Source organism: Telopea speciosissima, chromosome 9 (assembly GCF_018873765.1).
Source record: "Telopea speciosissima isolate NSW1024214 ecotype Mountain lineage chromosome 9, Tspe_v1, whole genome shotgun sequence".
NCBI lineage: Eukaryota > Viridiplantae > Streptophyta > Magnoliopsida > Proteales > Proteaceae > Telopea > Telopea speciosissima.
The window spans coordinates 7,857,858-7,873,285 of record NC_057924.1 but is presented as its reverse complement, the minus strand read 5'-3'; the positions used below and the strand labels follow the sequence as shown (position 1 = coordinate 7,873,285).

The window sequence follows — 15,428 nt, the reverse complement described above, 5'->3', positions numbered from 1 at the left end:
TGAAAATTTAAGAGTATCAGCATCTGTATTAATAATATTTTCAAAAAGAGAAACCTGTAGACACAGGATGCTGTACAAAAGGATCAATCCACCAAAAAAACCATCTCACCCCTTTACATGTGCACCGAAAAGGCTAAACCAGAAAATGAATGGTACTCTGTATTAATAATATTTTCAAAAAGAGAAACCTGTACACACAGGATGCTGTACAAAAGGATCAATCCACAAAGGACATTCCACAAAAAACTATCTCACCCCTTTACATGTAGACTGCAAAGGCTAAACCAGAAAATGAACCCACCCATTTACATAATTACCCCACTCTTCCCAAAATCTGAAAGTATTAAACTACCAAAAATCCAAAATTATTGAACACCAGCTAGACATCAATCTCATTGAATTATAGCCACAAACATGCTTCCTCTTCTTTTTGCTTCAAAAGTGCACGAATTTCTCTCCCCCCCAATGCTCCAGCAGATTGCAAAACGGAATTAGTTTTTACACAACAGTAGCCCTCGCCTCCCATCAACACCCATCCAAGTCTACTGTCATTTCCAAGAGGGAGTTAGGAAAAACCCAGCAGGCTCGCATAACCAACAACACCAGTCCCACACCTGTAGGCTCCGTCTGGTTGCAAGGGAAATAAAGGTAAGGGAAGTCAAACCATATCAATATTCAAGTGGAAATTTTTGCAATCAACCAATCAAGACCTCAAATGATTGTGTAACTAACTCCAAAACATTCCAAATTTGGTTATTAAATTTTACATTACTTTGCAACCAAATCTCTTTTATTTGAAAAGTAAAATAAAGATTACATCTGAAAAGTATGATTACCAAATATGGTAAGAGTTTTGGGTAGGTTACACAATCATGATTACAGAACTTTCCGTTTTCTTTTCAAAACTGATTTCACTTCCCTTCCCTTCTTTCTACTTGCAACCAGACAGAGTTGTACAAAAAAGCCACTTCCCATTATGTTTTCCGTCTCTCTGCCTGGGGCATAGTGATTCATCCATCTTTCACTAAAACCTCTTCCTTAGTTATCCCTTATTGGTCCCCTTGAGAAAGGAACTTTTATAATTCCAGTTGGCACGGTTATTTTCATGAAAATTCTCTTCAGAAGATGAATTACTTGATCCAATATTGTGAACCCCTGCCCCAAAGAAATCCTTTCTTTGTTGTTTTGATATTGGTAGAAATGGAATTTATTATTAAAAATATAGGTAAAAGGAGTGTTTCCTTACCATGAAACTTTGAAATGGAAAAAATTATTCTTGTGAATAGGAACATAGAAACACTATCACGTAATATTTAAGACGATATACTGACAAAGCTTACTTCTTTGGTTGGTACACTCTTTAATCTACAGTGGTTTGTATCCCTCCAGTTTTTCATCTTATCAGTTTGCGAATTCTTTGACTAAAGCTTATGATAACTGAAGAGTAAGACCTTTTCTTGCTCTATTGACAAGTCCTCCATTGCAACTTTTATGGAACAAGTTGAGGAGGACTAAGAATGGAGGATAATTTAGGTCAAATTTCATTACGGCACTCTATCAGCACCTATACTCTCCTATCTACCAAAACTCCACAATTGTTGCAAAATTGGAAGTTTCGACTTTACTATTCTTTAATAATAGGGATAGCATGTCTCATTGTGTTTAAAACAATAAAAAATAAATTAGAGAATTTCCTCTTCAGATATCACTGCTGGATTGCTGAGATTCACAAATGGACTTTCAAACCCTACACATTAGAGAAAGGATGAGCATTTGTAACGTAGAAATGTATGGTTGAATTAATAGATAAAAGGTAATGCAAATTACTCTCAGATACAGGAAAGCAGCATAACGAACTTTAAGTCATTTGTTGCTAGTATGGGTTCCAAGTTAAGAGAACTAACAATGAAATGGCAGCTCAAGTAGATACAGAAATTTAGTGAGAATCTAGAAAGCTATGAATTTTGTACAGACTGCAAATAAATCTCACCCTCTAACCACCCTGCAAAGAATGAATCATTATTTTATTACTTACAGGAGGGTCAGCGTGTATAATTGACCACATTTCTGAAAGTTTCACAAGGAATGAGTCCAAAAATTTCTCCTGCCCTAGCAACTTGGAGAAACATTGACATTGGGAGCATCAGGGTAGGGAACAAAAAAACATTGCAAACTCTACACTCAGCAAAATGATAACATCTGAAGCAACTTCCAGCGAGAAACGGGAAAAGAAAATAGAAAATAAAATAGTCTGGTGAAAGCCTCATCCATTTGGAAAGATGGAATTATTGAATTCCTTCTACCAAACTTAAGCTAATACAGATTATCACATAGAGAAACCATTTTTATTTTCCTGTCCTTTTTTTTTCATTTTCACTTTCATTTATATTTCCCGATGCTATACTTTTAAATGAGAGAGGAGGAAGTTCTGAGCAGGTCATGCTATACAGAAAATGACCGTTTCAAACTTCTTGCAGGTTGCATGATTGATACCTTAACCAACAAGCTTTGCATATTGCAGAGGAAGAGAACCAGAAATATTAGTCATTTCTTTCTACAAGAGGATCATAGTCATAATCTTCACCAGCCTTCACAAATCTACCTTTCACGCGCTTTCTGGTATCTGCTCTGGCTTTACGAGAAGCATATCTTATTTGTTTCCCAAACCTATGGATCAAACATGTAAAATCTGTTAGGAGACTAAAGCCATAAACAACGCAAGAATTTTAAAATGAAAGAACTTAATATAAGTGTTGAAGTATCCACCCAAAAAGCTTACGCTAATATGAGGAGAGGCCCAACCACTATATGAAGGCATCCACGGTCTTAGAGTTTTTTAATGTGAGATAATTGCCAACACTCCCCCTCAGGTGTTGCCCTCTTTTGGGCTGCAATACATGTGGCATATGTGGCCCCTCCTTAGGGTAACCTTACAAAAATCTTTTACTAACATAGTGGGCTTGATGGCTCTGATGCCATGTTGAAGCGTCCAACATAACAACTTAAGCTATTAGGTGGAGAGGCCAAACTGGTATATGAAGGCATCCAATGTCCTAGAGTTTTCAAAAGTGAGATAATTCCAACAATATGCTTGTAATCAACATAGATTAGGACTTGACTGTTTCTCGTAGGGGAAAAGTGGAACACAAAGAACATACTAACACATACATCAAATATATATATATATATATACATATATATTTGTTTCTGAATAAAATCAAAGTTTAATTTTCCACATACAAATAAGGCAAATAGTACAGGTTTCCAAGTCAAGCAGTACTTGAATATTGCAAGAAGACAAGAAGTTGCAGTTCATATTGCAGTGTATAACCAAGACATCGGCCCCTTAAAAAAACTCAACATGGCAACAACATCCATAAGTATGTCAGAAATAACCAGATTTTTTACAAACAGACCACTTTCAAGCAAATCCTAACCATTTCTTTATTACCGGTTGCTTCTGTTGTGACAGAGGGGAGAAAATTTTAGTAATGGACATTAAAAAACTGAAAATTTTTCTTTTCCTTCTTTACTATGACTAATTTAAAGCGGAGGAAATTGGGGGTGGGAGGAGGGATGGAAAAGAGACATTCAAACATTGTAGTAAAAAATATTGGCTTCATAATTTAACTTCTCTCTGAATTCTGATCTACAAGATACAAACTCAACTCTTTCAGAAACCACAGTTGTTTGATCATGATTTAATTAAAAAGCCATTTTAAAGTTTTTTAGTGATCCATGTTGGTTTGTGTTATATAACAGAAAGCATGAAGCTCAAACTAGTATATCAATAAATCTAAAATTTATTCTGTTCAATATTAAAGAAGTGAACCACATACATTCGTGTTTTCTTCTTTTCATTGTATCTGAGCTTTGCTTTGTCCCTTGCCTGGGGGCAACTAGTTTCCAAATTTGAATCCCAAGGTGATTCATTTGTTAGAAAAACTGATGATACTCCAGAGTCTTGATAATCAGCAATACTACTTTCTCCGATCAGGTTGGAGAATGAAAGTGGCATGCCTGAATGGACTTGTCCAGTAGGAAAATTTAGCCTGATGTTTCTGTTGCAACCAGGATTTAGAAGTACCTGATCTGCTCCAGGAGCAGACCCAGCAGCACAAGAAGAATGAAGAGCCAAGCAGTCATGTTGCCCTGATGATGATGCCTGAGGAATGACAGGGAAGGGACTGTCAGCTGTATATGTGTATGAAATCCAGTCCTACATAACCATAGAGGATTTTAAACTCTTAAATTGTGAATCATGGAAGCTATGAACAAGAGATAACAGAGAAGGTAAACTAGTATCCATCAAAGAATACACACATAACAATTAAAGCAGAGACAGCATGACTCAAATGGATGCAACTAAATTGAGTTGAGTAGGCATTTTCAGCAAGATGAAGCTGTATCTAATCCGATGAGTGTTTGAGACTACTGAAACCCAAAATCAAGATTTAGGTTGCATTTCGCGCAAAGGATCATGCTCTTAAGGGATCTTTTTATGATTTAGTAAGACTTCTAGATTGCAGAATGATTAGGGAGCACCTTCTGGAAACTTAACACTGCAAGCAACCTGGGACATATGACGTAGTCTAATGCATTCTGTGCCCAGTGTACATGTATCACCAAGTCTAAACATAATGTCTACACAATTTTATGCCCAATCTCACATTTCAGAATACTGCAGGACTAACTTGGAACGTTGTAGTAGATAGTGTGATGACAAAGAAGAGACTCTAGACTGAATTTTTGGGCAATATGCACAACATTATGTGTTAATTACTGTAACTGCTTAAAGTTATGGAAGCAGTAAGTCTAAGCCTAATCCAATGGAAGCTTTGTAATCCCATTCATCTCAAATCAGAGTATTGGAAAACTAAATTCAATCAGTAGAGTACTGGATTTAAAATCCTAATATGTTAAGGTCAAGTTCCATCCCACAGATCATAGGAGCTTTGATATTGTAGGCTGTATTCTACAAACCCATAAAATCTTCAAGAAGTGAAAATTTAATTCTCAAACAATTGTCACAAAAGTGTGCCATTCACAAGACAAGAGTCAATTCACCAAAAAAGTAATAGAAGCCAAGCGAGACGGATACTGTAAAAGCATAAAACAAACTACAGCACTGGATGTTAAGTGCACTTTTTAACGATATGAATAATGATTAATGAAGGAGCACAAAACCTAAATGGTGTGAAAAATAGGAGATAGAGCAGTGCGAAAACATGGATTGGTACTTGTAAGATTTAATTTAAATAATATCCAGAAGAAGATGTACCAGAAAGTTGATGCTCTGGGTCTTGGAGGTCTTTTCCTTTTCTTTTGAGGATTTGCCTACCTCTGTTAGGAACATGATTTGGAATATAAGCTTGGCTGAGGAGCCATGTGTGTGCATTAGTCTTTCTATGGGTTTGATTGCTTAAGTGAGTCTCTATTTTGTTTGGGTTTAGGGGTGAGGAGGGACATCCCCCCCCCCCTTTGTTTATTTCTTTCTGATTTAATAAAATTGCTAACCGCTGCTCGAGGCACGGAGTTCCAGGGTTTAAAGAAAAAGGTATGCAACAAATTCATGATGAGAGAGGGACAATGTTGAAGGAACAACCGAAAGGAAAAAATGATTGAAATCATTTAAAGTGAATAAACAAAAAGAATAAGCTATAAATGGATTGAAATTCAGAAAGGAACCTCTATTGCATTCTCATTGGGAGCATTAGAATCTGCAACTGAGAAGTTCTTGTCCATAAATAAGCAATCAATAGGCACGTCATCAAGAACAATATTGGACTGACTTTGTGAGCAGCCAAAAATCTCATCGCTGTTCTCAAAATTTAACCCAATATCATCCATGTTGAAACCATCACAGAGATCGCCACCATCACAAACTCCAACATCCTTCAATGGAGAACAACCCTGTTACACATCTAATAAATAGAATCACACAAGAATCAAATCAAATAAATCAATGAAAACGACAGGGTAGATCCATAATTGTAAGAAAATGATTCATATTTTGACCCTTATCAAACAACACTGCCATCCATTAAGGTTTTTGAACATTTCTTTTTTCCACCTTTGCGTGTGCTTGTGTGCCCGCCTGTGTGCATATACACAAGTCATATAACAAGGGAATGGGTTCAAGCAAAATGGCCATTTTAAGAAGATTACTTGTTTTTAGAAAGTTGAGAACAAATATAAGGAGCAAATCAAAGAAATCACCTTTGACAAGTTTGGGTTCTCAGGGTATGATGGTGGTTTATCTACACTGCAAGATACCGAATTCACATTAGGAGGAACCACTGAAGATGGATCCGTCCAAGGTTCTGAGGAAACACAATGCTCCAACTCATTCAGTTTGGTGGCTACCATCAAGCTATGTTGTTCTTGTTGTCCAGTTTCCCAACAGTTGCTCATTGGCATCATCCCTTGTTGTCCCCATCTAGTATTTACTTCTTTGGAAAGCTCTGTAAGAGTAGGACATCCTGAGTAATAACTTAGTGTCTGCCGATGATGTCCAAGATCCAAGCAGCAATTCCCATTAGCGCTGCAGTTCTCACACAAAGACAGTTTATCTTCAATGCACCGAACAACTGCAGGCTTTAAATCGCAATTGTCGCAAATAAGTGAACGAAGGTGCCTCTGTGATAGTGCATTAGCTGAATGTACATATCCATCACAACTCAAACAAAGATGAGCAGAATCTGATGTGCAGTATACCACAGCCCTCGCAGCTCCACAGAAATCACATAAAGGTTTCATTTCTTCCCTGAAACTAATCTAACTTCACAAATTTAATGTTCAAACCAGTTTTCTAATCGCTAATCACAACAACCTCTCCAATATCTATAATAATCTTAATCTCACAAACCACATTATCGAAAAAATCCAAAAGAATCCGAGCTCAAAATTGTGAGATAGATGAGAAACCCTAGCCATCATATAGCATTGGAAATAGTGAAAAATAACAAAAACACACAACTTCTATCGGTTTCAGATAGAGTAAAGATTGAAAATCTCCTGAAAGAAGAAAAAAAAATCAATCCCTACGAGCACTGCTATGGTGTCACAGTCGAGCGAGAGAGAGAAAGCTCCCTAATTAAAGTTAATTACTTGATTATTAGTTTTTAAGTAAATACAAAAAGAAACTGGATGCTTACGTGGAAAAATGACATCTATGGAAAAAGCCACGTAGACGGTCACGCCGTTTTACTCGCTCCCCACTGTCCCTAGTACCTCAACTCTTACTTCTCTATCTCGAAATAGATCCGTTGGGGGTGGCCCACTATCTTTTTTCTCTTGGTTTTGAATTTATACACGTGTCTCAAAATACCAACCTTAACGGCGTGAAATTAGTATTAAGGAGATAATGATAATTTTCTTCTTACCCGCATTGCACACTTAGGACATATATGCTATAGGGAGCGACTGGAACGGGTCTTTGGCATCTTGAATTTGCCACGTGTTATATTCTGATAGGTTTTTATGAAAAATCTAAAAAGGTGGACATCAAAGTTGCTAAGATTGCCTATTGATGTTTTGTTTTCTCTTACCTAAAAATATCACAAATGAGATTAACCGTATCCAGAGGCAATTTTAGAGGGATCAAGTTAAAGATGTGAAAAAAAATCTGTTGGGTTACTTGGATATTAAGAGTGAATGTGGGTTAGGTTTCAGACTTTTGTTATTTTAATTAGAGATTATTGGTTAATCTTTTTTCATTATGGGGCAAATGCATGAACGCTCGTTACTTTCCCAATTCCTCAATTTTGCATGTTCAAGTTCCAAATAATGCTTCGTCTGGGTGGAGGAGTGTCATGGCTAGAAAGGATGTTCTTGTTAACGGCATCAGGAAAATTATTGATAGTGGTACCTTGACTAAGTCAACCATTAGAAATATTGTGCACGCCCTCTTATCATGAAATCATGCTAAGTTAGTCGTGTTTGAATTTCCTTTCTACCTTCGGCCTTTAGTGTCCTATTTTAGCTTTGCAGAGTATGTAAAGTCATGGTTTGAGGTTGGAGGTTTGAGGTTTGAGGTTACTATAAGAGAGATTGTAGAAAGCTAACCCAAGTTTATATCATTTTCTCTTAGGAAATATGACACATAAGAAATAGAAAAGATTTAAATAATACTTCTACTAACCTGGGGGGAAAAACAACATTACTTTTGGCCAATAGATTGGTCCAGGACTTGGTGAACGCCTCATTGACAAATTTGCCTCCATCATCAATCCATCACAAGAAACTCACTGGACTGCTCCTATACAAGATTAAATTCTAATGGTGCTTTCATCAAAGGAGTTACTTACTGCTTTGGGAGGTGTTACTCTCAAGGATATTCCAAGATTTGTCATTTTCTATTTATGTACAGCTATGAGACTAGATTTGTTGCTTGTTTTGGAGTTAGAGATTCATGACATTATGGTTAAATCTGATTGTGCAATTAATTCAAAACACTAGGTCTCTCTCTAATCCCCCATGAGAAATTTTACCTCTCGTTCATGATATTTAGAGCTTACTTTCTAATTTTTATTATGTTATTGTTATACATGTTCTGAGATATGCAAATTCTTTTGCACGTCTCTTAGCTACTTTTGGATCATCCTTGAACGATTCATCACTTTGTAAATGGGTGAGTATGCCCCCTACTTTCTTTGGGATGTTCTTGATCTTGATCCTTGCCATATTTCTAATGCATAATTTCCTCTTCGGCCAAAATAAAATTAAAAAAAAAAAAGTTGATAAGTTTGCTTAAGACATCAAAGTTAATAAGATTGCTTAAAGGAAGTGTTAACGGCATCGTTTGAAGTGTTAACAGTATGGTTTGAATATTGGTAACGACCAGTTCTAAATTGACGCCGCATTCGTTACCTATTGGTCCATATTGGACGGTTTTTCCCTCAAAGATATCGATACCATACCATTTTTTTCTATTTTACACTTTTGTTTGTACTGTATCATCAATCTGATATCGAGTAGGTATTGATATCAGACTCGTATCTAGGGTTTTAGTTCACGGTATCGGAATGGGTATCGGCCGGTTTTGAAATTGGATACCATAACTAATACCTATTGATCCGCATTGAACGGTTTTGCCCTCACAGATATCGATACCAAACCATTTTTTACTATTTTAACCTCTGTCCGTACCATATCATTGATTCGGTATATATCGGCCTTGTATAGTATCAAAATGGGTATGTGAAAATTCTGAAACTAAGACAGTATCTAATACCTATTGACCCGTATCTAACGATTTTGCCCTTAAAGATATCGATATTGTATTATTTTTTACTATTTTACCCTCTCTATACTGTATCACTGATCCGGTATTGGTTAGCTAGATATCGGTATCAGCCAATATGAATACGGCTGGCTGATCCAATTCTGATTCATAAAACCATGCCTATATTGATGGAATGGTTCTTAGTAAGAATACATTTTTCCCGACCGATATTTAAAACCATGGTTAAGGCACTCGAGGGTGCTAGAATCCTCACCATTTTGATGACCCCTCACAATTGGGTGATGTGGGCCACCAGCACATTCGCCTCTCATTCTTGTCCCTACATTTTAAGGGAGAGATCAGTTCTCTATACTGATAGATCCTATGGTCCCCCTACTCATACTTAAAATTTATGAGTCAAGAAAGATTTTCGTGAGCGAAGAACGAGTCAATATCGTTCCAGAAAATTTGCATTTCTATTCAAGATGACAAGAGGCAGGTGAGATGGATGGGAATGTATTCACTATGGGGTTTCAGATGCTCAAGGGCAGGTATGGAAAGGTATTTTGAAAAACATACTAAAACCCTATAGGGTTCGAGAAGGAAAACTTTTCCCATAAAATTTTAATTCAAATGTTTGATTGGCCAGCCGTATATAGGTTTTGAAAAATCTAATATCGTGAAAACTTGAACAACATTTCATTTAGACAGAAATGAGAGAAAACCAAGAGTCGAAAATTCTACAAAAGTTGTTGTTTAGCCTTCTTTCCCCCCGTTGTACGCCCCTTCCTTTCACTTGTCAAAGCTCCATGAACTCTCTCGACAACTCTTTTCCTTCAATCAACACCGTCGTTGGTGTTTCCTACTTTATATATCTTCAAGTTAGGAAGCTCTGATATGACATTTCTTGATGAATTTATCATTGAAGTCAATATATTTAGTCCAAAGAGGTCGGAGCTGTGGAAAGGCTATCTCAAGCCAAGGCTTTGCTCTGCCATTGAAGTGGATGACACCAGCCTTTTCAGCATCTGCAATGCTCGTATTCTCTTGGTAGCCAAGCCCCAACATGTGCCAAAATGGATCTATAATATGAACATTACCATGAAACGCTATTAAGCCAGGGGGTAAAGTTCCCAGTTGCCAAAGACTCAAGTCTGATTTCAAGTTCTGTAAGAGAAAATTGAACACAACTAAGTAAGAAACCAGTAAATATAAGAAATTTGAAAAAAATACTGTGACAAATAAACCATTCTCCTAAGGGTGTCAATTTTCAATCCCACTCTGCCCAGGGTTCTACGTAAGCAAGTAGTCCTTTCTTGACAGGTCCTAAGTAGTCCTTTTTGTTGATACTTGGATCAATACGTCAAAAGTTTCAAAGCCAATGGAACACGTTAAATTAAACCTTTTAACTTATCCCATATTGCTGGCCCAATAGCTCGATCTGATTTTTAAATCCCTAGTCCAATCACAAGATCAGAAGCTATAGTTGAAGAGATTTTCACAACACTTACCCAACTGGGTCTTAAACGGGATAAAAAAACAAGTTCTTTGGAAGCAAGAACGACAATAGGAAGTGGGGAAGGCAAAAGTGATAGAATTATACCTTTTGAAGCCAGTAATGGTAGTTGTGACTAATATTTGTCTTCCGCCAAGCCTCTAGATCAAAGATATTCATGCCATATGCCCATGCACATTCATTTGGATCGAAATTCTCTGCTATCAAAGGATGGGAGAAGTTCAAGTAACTCTTCAATCTCTTGGTCATGACAAACTTGTCACCACCTCGGCATGTCTGAACTGCTCCATTCACTTTGCCTCTCATATCAATCTCCCATAGAGGCGATAAATCAGTTTGAATCACAATATCATCGTCAAGGAAGACCACTTTATTAAGACTCGGAAATAGCTGCAAATAAATGGCGAGACATTTTAACAGACACCTTAATACAAGCACATAACGAGCACTAATTAAAAGCTAAAACAGAGCTTTCAAATTCTTAAATTCTTCTTACGTTACCTCTGGCAAATGTATACGTATATGATTCATGAGCGAAGTATACTTGGGACTAAGCGCTTGCAACTTCGACGCAATGATATAAGGCTTCTCGGTGTTATTTGCGACAATTGCAGACGATCCTCCTCTGAACTGTGACCGGGCTTTCTGGTCCTTCTCCATCGCCTCCAGCACCGGAACCTTTCCCTTGGTGAACCAATCGAAATGGTGCAGACCCTTAACCTCAATAATGGCAGGCGTCAATGGGTGCAGGGAGAACCATGCGTGCATGGAATTGTATGTCTTACGATCGGTGATGATGTGAAGCACAACCTTCTCGGGGGTTAATGAGTTGCGAACCAGAGATGCTGCGACGACGGAAGCTGCCAAGACATTGTCGGAGGCGAAGACGAAGTGGTAGAATGAGTTGTCCACAAGGTAAGGTACGCATTCTGGGGCCGGGAGCTGTAGCCGTGCGCCGGCATTGGTGGAGTGCTCGTTAGCCAGCCTTAGAGCTAAGCAGTGAAGCTGCTTTGGTATGCTACTCGATGCCACGTGTCGGTACAAGTATTCTTGGATCTTGGCTGCTCGAGTCTTTTGTTCTAGTAGAGACACCTGCATGGTCGAACATATCTGACGATTCAGAATTATCCGATGTTACCAACCTAAATTCCCAGGTGTTTCTTTCTCATTCTAGTTTTTCTTATCCAATGGTGAAGAGAGAATATCTTCAACCATAGGATCTAACCTTTGATTTAATCTTCGATTGGACTAAGAAGGGTATTTTAAATATTCATATTCCAATCATAACATCAAATCACTCTTGAAGAGATTCTCTTTAATTTGTGAAGAAAAAATAAAGAATCAAGTTTTCTTGTACTTAATAGAAGGACGGGTGACTTTATGATTAAGGGAGTCAATTTACAATTAGAATCGAAAATCGAAACTGAAATGAACTGAAAAAATCAACTTTAGTTTTGAAAAGTAAATATCATTTGGTTCGATTTCGAGTTTAGATTAAAAAACCAAACTAAATAAAGTGTAACCTGTATAAATCAAAGAATCCTAAAATCAAGGGTCTTTGTTTATGTGAAATTATCTATGAGCGATTTCTTTGTTGGGTTGTGTAAAAAAGTTGAAAGATACCAAATTTGACATTATAAGACTGTATGTCTGTATCTTCATGAGGTTGTAATTTTCTTTCTAATTTTATTTATTTCAACAGGGTATTTTCACTTAAACCAAATGACTGATATCACGTATGAACCGAATAAAACTAAATATAGAAACCAAATTAGTTTGGTTTCGATTTTGAGATTATGAAAATTATTTGATTGAAATTTGTACATATTGTATCCTGAGCCAAACCAAACCAAAGAAAGGACCTGAATTGATTGACACCCTTAATTACTTGTGATTGCACTCATGTGTGCCACTCCTCTCCTGCGAGCATCCTATCCAGTGAGTACCTAGTAAGACATCCAACAACTAGCAGGGATGCTTTGCGCACCCTAGGATGTGTGCCTGATCCCACCTCGACGTGCACAGAGCAGCCCCGCCATTGGATGCCTCAATGTTAAGTCCCACCTCCTATTGTAAATGACCATTAACCTATTGTATAGGTAGAAAATACGCTTCCCATGCTATTCAAAGGATGAGAATGATCTCCATGGTGCGGAGATCACCATGAGGTAAAGAAAATTTTGGTCCAAAATTAAATCCTCCCTTTTTCACCCCTCTCGAAGAGTGAAAGGTTTGTTTAAACAACCTAACTTAGCGTACACTTCCCAACGGCTATTTTGTCTTAAGCATGGCATTAAGATTGGTAATTAAGCAAAAGTGTAAGATGGTACTCACCATAGCCTTTAGCTTCACCGCAAAGGTCTTCACATCAGATTTGTTGCTCTTCATCTCTGCTACGAACTCCTCTAATGACTGTGGAGCCTCTGATCTTCCTTGTATATCCTCTTCGTCTCCACTTTCTTCCAAGATTCGATATATCTCTTCCGGGACCTTCTGTAACAAGTATCAAACTTAAATGTTTACAATCGAACAAATTAAGCATTCAATATAATATTTGAATTCAAAATTTTGCATTTTGGGGGATTTTACCATTGACTCTGGTCGTCTTCTCCAAATTTTCTTCCCCACGCACCCTACATCAGTGAATCAAAATTTCCATTCGTCATTGCCAGAACTGCAAGTGAAGATTATTTTTTTTGGAAACCAAAATTTGGCAGTGACTCTGAATCACCTGCAAACAGAGTACAGAGGCAGACAAAATTTTACCTATGGTGGAGCAGTAGTTTTCGCCATCGATAGTATCTACTGTCGTCAAGACGAACACAAAGCGAAGTAAGAAAGTCAAGAACAAAAGAGAATAGAAGACCATTCGATAAGAAACCCTTCTAGATCCGACCTTCACTTTGATAAAATCCCTAACCCCTTTACCAGGAAAGACAGTTACATGGCGCAAGCTTGGCGATATATGAAGCTGCATTTTGAGAAACAGTAATGGAAGAATAAGAAACAACACTTGCGAACGAAATTAAATTCACTGAGAGGGTGTTTCCTGTCTCTCTGTCTCTGACTGTCTCATTTGAAGATGTTCGTCGAAGAACTCAATTGAATTGCAGAAACTAATTCCAGAAAGATACCGTAAAAGGAAGGATGTTGCAATCCTTTACCTAACCTTGCTTAAAATTTAGGCTAAAAAAAATTCAAGCTTGCTGGGCTCATTTTTTTGATTTCAGAGCAATAAAGGTTGTTCAGGAGAAAAGGACTTGGGACTTAGAGGGTGTTGTCTATTTCACAAATGTGACAGTTTAAATAGTTTTGGCTTGGTTTTGAAGTAGAGTTTGTGTGTTTATATTATTTGTTTAAATGCGTTTGAGAAGGTATTGTTTGGTATTGCTTCGCTTTGCCTGCAAATGAAGTTTGGAGGAGAGAAGAGAGGCGGGTTTGAAAATTAATAGAAAGGGTTGTGTTTGAGTTTGATGGAACAGCGTCTCTTAATAAGGGAAAACGACCTTTCTGAGGTTTCAGACCTCAACAACAACAACGAGAGCTTCTAAGATGGCCGATGCAGGAGGGTTGGTATGGATTTTGGAGTTTGGAGAGCAGTCTTCAAAGGAGTGAAATTACAGGAAGCTCCTTAACGATTCTACCAAGACCACCATTGGTTGGGCGGTGAGGATCTAGGATCGGGCTCCTCGACGGCGGTGCGGGGGTACGCTGGAAGATGTTCGGTGCACCCCGAGCGATCGACACATGGCCGAGGTGTCGTTCGAACGACAAGAATGGATGTGCACATTTGAGCGTAGTGCACATGCAATAGAGAAAAAGGTTTCCAGCTCGGGTGTGTATATCAATCCTCGCTGTTCGAACAGCACCTTGGCCACATGTTGACATCTGGGAGTGCGCTGGAGAGGGGATCTAAGGGTGTTAATCAGTTTGGTTCTGTAATTGGTTAGGTTCAAAGTATAAAGGGTAGAAACCACGATCAAAGCATATATTCATAAGACTGTTTCAATATCCCAAATTGAAACCAATTAATAAATGGTTCTGGTTCAATGTTTTTATCGGTTTTGGATTCGATTTTGTTTGTTGATTTGAGTCGAACGAACCAATTTTTTTGTAGTCCAATAAAGAAATCTGATGTTGTTGGACTTGAACCATGTCATCTAAGCACAAATTGTGACTTTAGAAATAAAAATAATTTAAATAATTTACATGGTATAAAACAAGTACAAAACACTAGAGGGCGAATAAAGAATGCCAAGGCTAACCCCTTTTTTTTAATTGGTGTAGTTTGTATAATCGGTTTCAATAGCATACCTGTTCTAGTCAAAACTGAAGGTTTAAATGGTTTCACTATTTAAAATCAAAATTCAAACCATTTTAATAAATCACTTCTTAACACTAAAACTGAACTGATTAGTAAACGATTTTTCGGTTTCAGTTTAAACAGTTTGATTCAATTTCAGTAAACGGTTTTGGTTTGCAATTTACACCATTAGTGAGCAAACTCCTTCAATGTTTTCTATTGCCGATCCCAATCCCAACTAAAAGATGAGGTTTGGTGCATTAGGTCGGCAGCCGAGATTGTAAAAACCTTAGCCAAACCCTTTTGCATGGATTCTAGAATTTTATATTTTCAACTTTATGATACGGCATCCCTCAGAAATGATGCGTTGCACTATGACCCAA

The 15,428-nt window shown here is 37.5% G+C and overlaps 2 protein-coding genes across 6 annotated transcripts; both read right to left on the bottom strand.

The window, feature by feature from the left end:
• Nucleotides 1-6,790, bottom strand: LOC122640401 (zinc finger protein CONSTANS-LIKE 12-like). 4 transcript variants are annotated; one of them, XR_006329656.1, is made up of 6 exons: nt 6,220-6,790; nt 5,689-5,913; nt 3,840-4,165; nt 2,494-2,667; nt 189-627; nt 1-54 (listed from the first exon to the last, which is right to left on the bottom strand). XR_006329656.1 is itself a non-coding variant. In XM_043833572.1 (5 exons), exons 1-4 carry the CDS (start codon nt 6,757-6,759, stop codon nt 2,541-2,543), a joined length of 1,218 nt encoding a protein of 405 aa, XP_043689507.1. In that variant the 5' UTR covers nt 6,760-6,790; the 3' UTR covers nt 136-627; nt 2,494-2,540. The 4 variants fall into 4 exon arrangements, 3 of the variants coding, with proteins under 3 accessions (XP_043689507.1, XP_043689508.1, XP_043689509.1); XM_043833572.1 differs by lacking the exon at nt 1-54 and having other exon boundaries at nt 136-627; XM_043833573.1 differs by lacking the exon at nt 1-54 and having other exon boundaries at nt 136-627; nt 2,500-2,667.
• Nucleotides 6,791-10,098: 3,308 nt separating this feature from the next.
• LOC122640400 (probable galacturonosyltransferase 12) lies at nt 10,099-13,934 on the bottom strand. 2 transcript variants are annotated; one of them, XM_043833570.1, is made up of 6 exons: nt 13,509-13,934; nt 13,332-13,375; nt 13,077-13,232; nt 11,244-11,834; nt 10,830-11,132; nt 10,099-10,393 (listed from the first exon to the last, which is right to left on the bottom strand). In XM_043833570.1, the coding sequence occupies exons 1-6, from the start codon at nt 13,717-13,719 to the stop codon at nt 10,109-10,111; spliced, it is 1,590 nt and encodes a 529-aa protein (XP_043689505.1). In that variant the 5' UTR covers nt 13,720-13,934; the 3' UTR covers nt 10,099-10,108. The 2 variants fall into 2 exon arrangements, with proteins under 2 accessions (XP_043689505.1, XP_043689504.1); XM_043833569.1 differs by having other exon boundaries at nt 13,077-13,235; nt 13,509-13,933.
• Between the last annotated feature and the right edge of the window lie 1,494 nt (nt 13,935-15,428).

Excerpts from the sequence above, each read along its gene's own strand:
- LOC122640401 (XM_043833572.1), bottom strand. The coding sequence starts at position 6,759 with ATGAAACCTTTATGTGATTTCTGTGGAGCTGCGAGGGCTGTGGTATAC. Across the intron at positions 5,914-6,219 it reads AGAACCCAAACTTGTCAAAG|GGTTGTTCTCCATTGAAGGA; the intron begins GTGATTTCTTTG and ends GATGTGTAACAG. Across the intron at positions 2,668-3,839 it reads GAAAAGAAGAAAACACGAAT|GTTTGGGAAACAAATAAGAT; the intron begins GTATGTGGTTCA and ends TTTGATCCATAG.
- LOC122640400 (XM_043833569.1), bottom strand. The coding sequence starts at position 13,719 with ATGCAGCTTCATATATCGCCAAGCTTGCGCCATGTAACTGTCTTTCCT. Across the intron at positions 13,376-13,508 it reads AAACTACTGCTCCACCATAG|GGTGCGTGGGGAAGAAAATT; the intron begins GTAAAATTTTGT and ends TCACTGATGTAG. Across the intron at positions 11,133-11,243 it reads TACGTATACATTTGCCAGAG|CTATTTCCGAGTCTTAATAA; the intron begins GTAACGTAAGAA and ends ATTTATTTGCAG.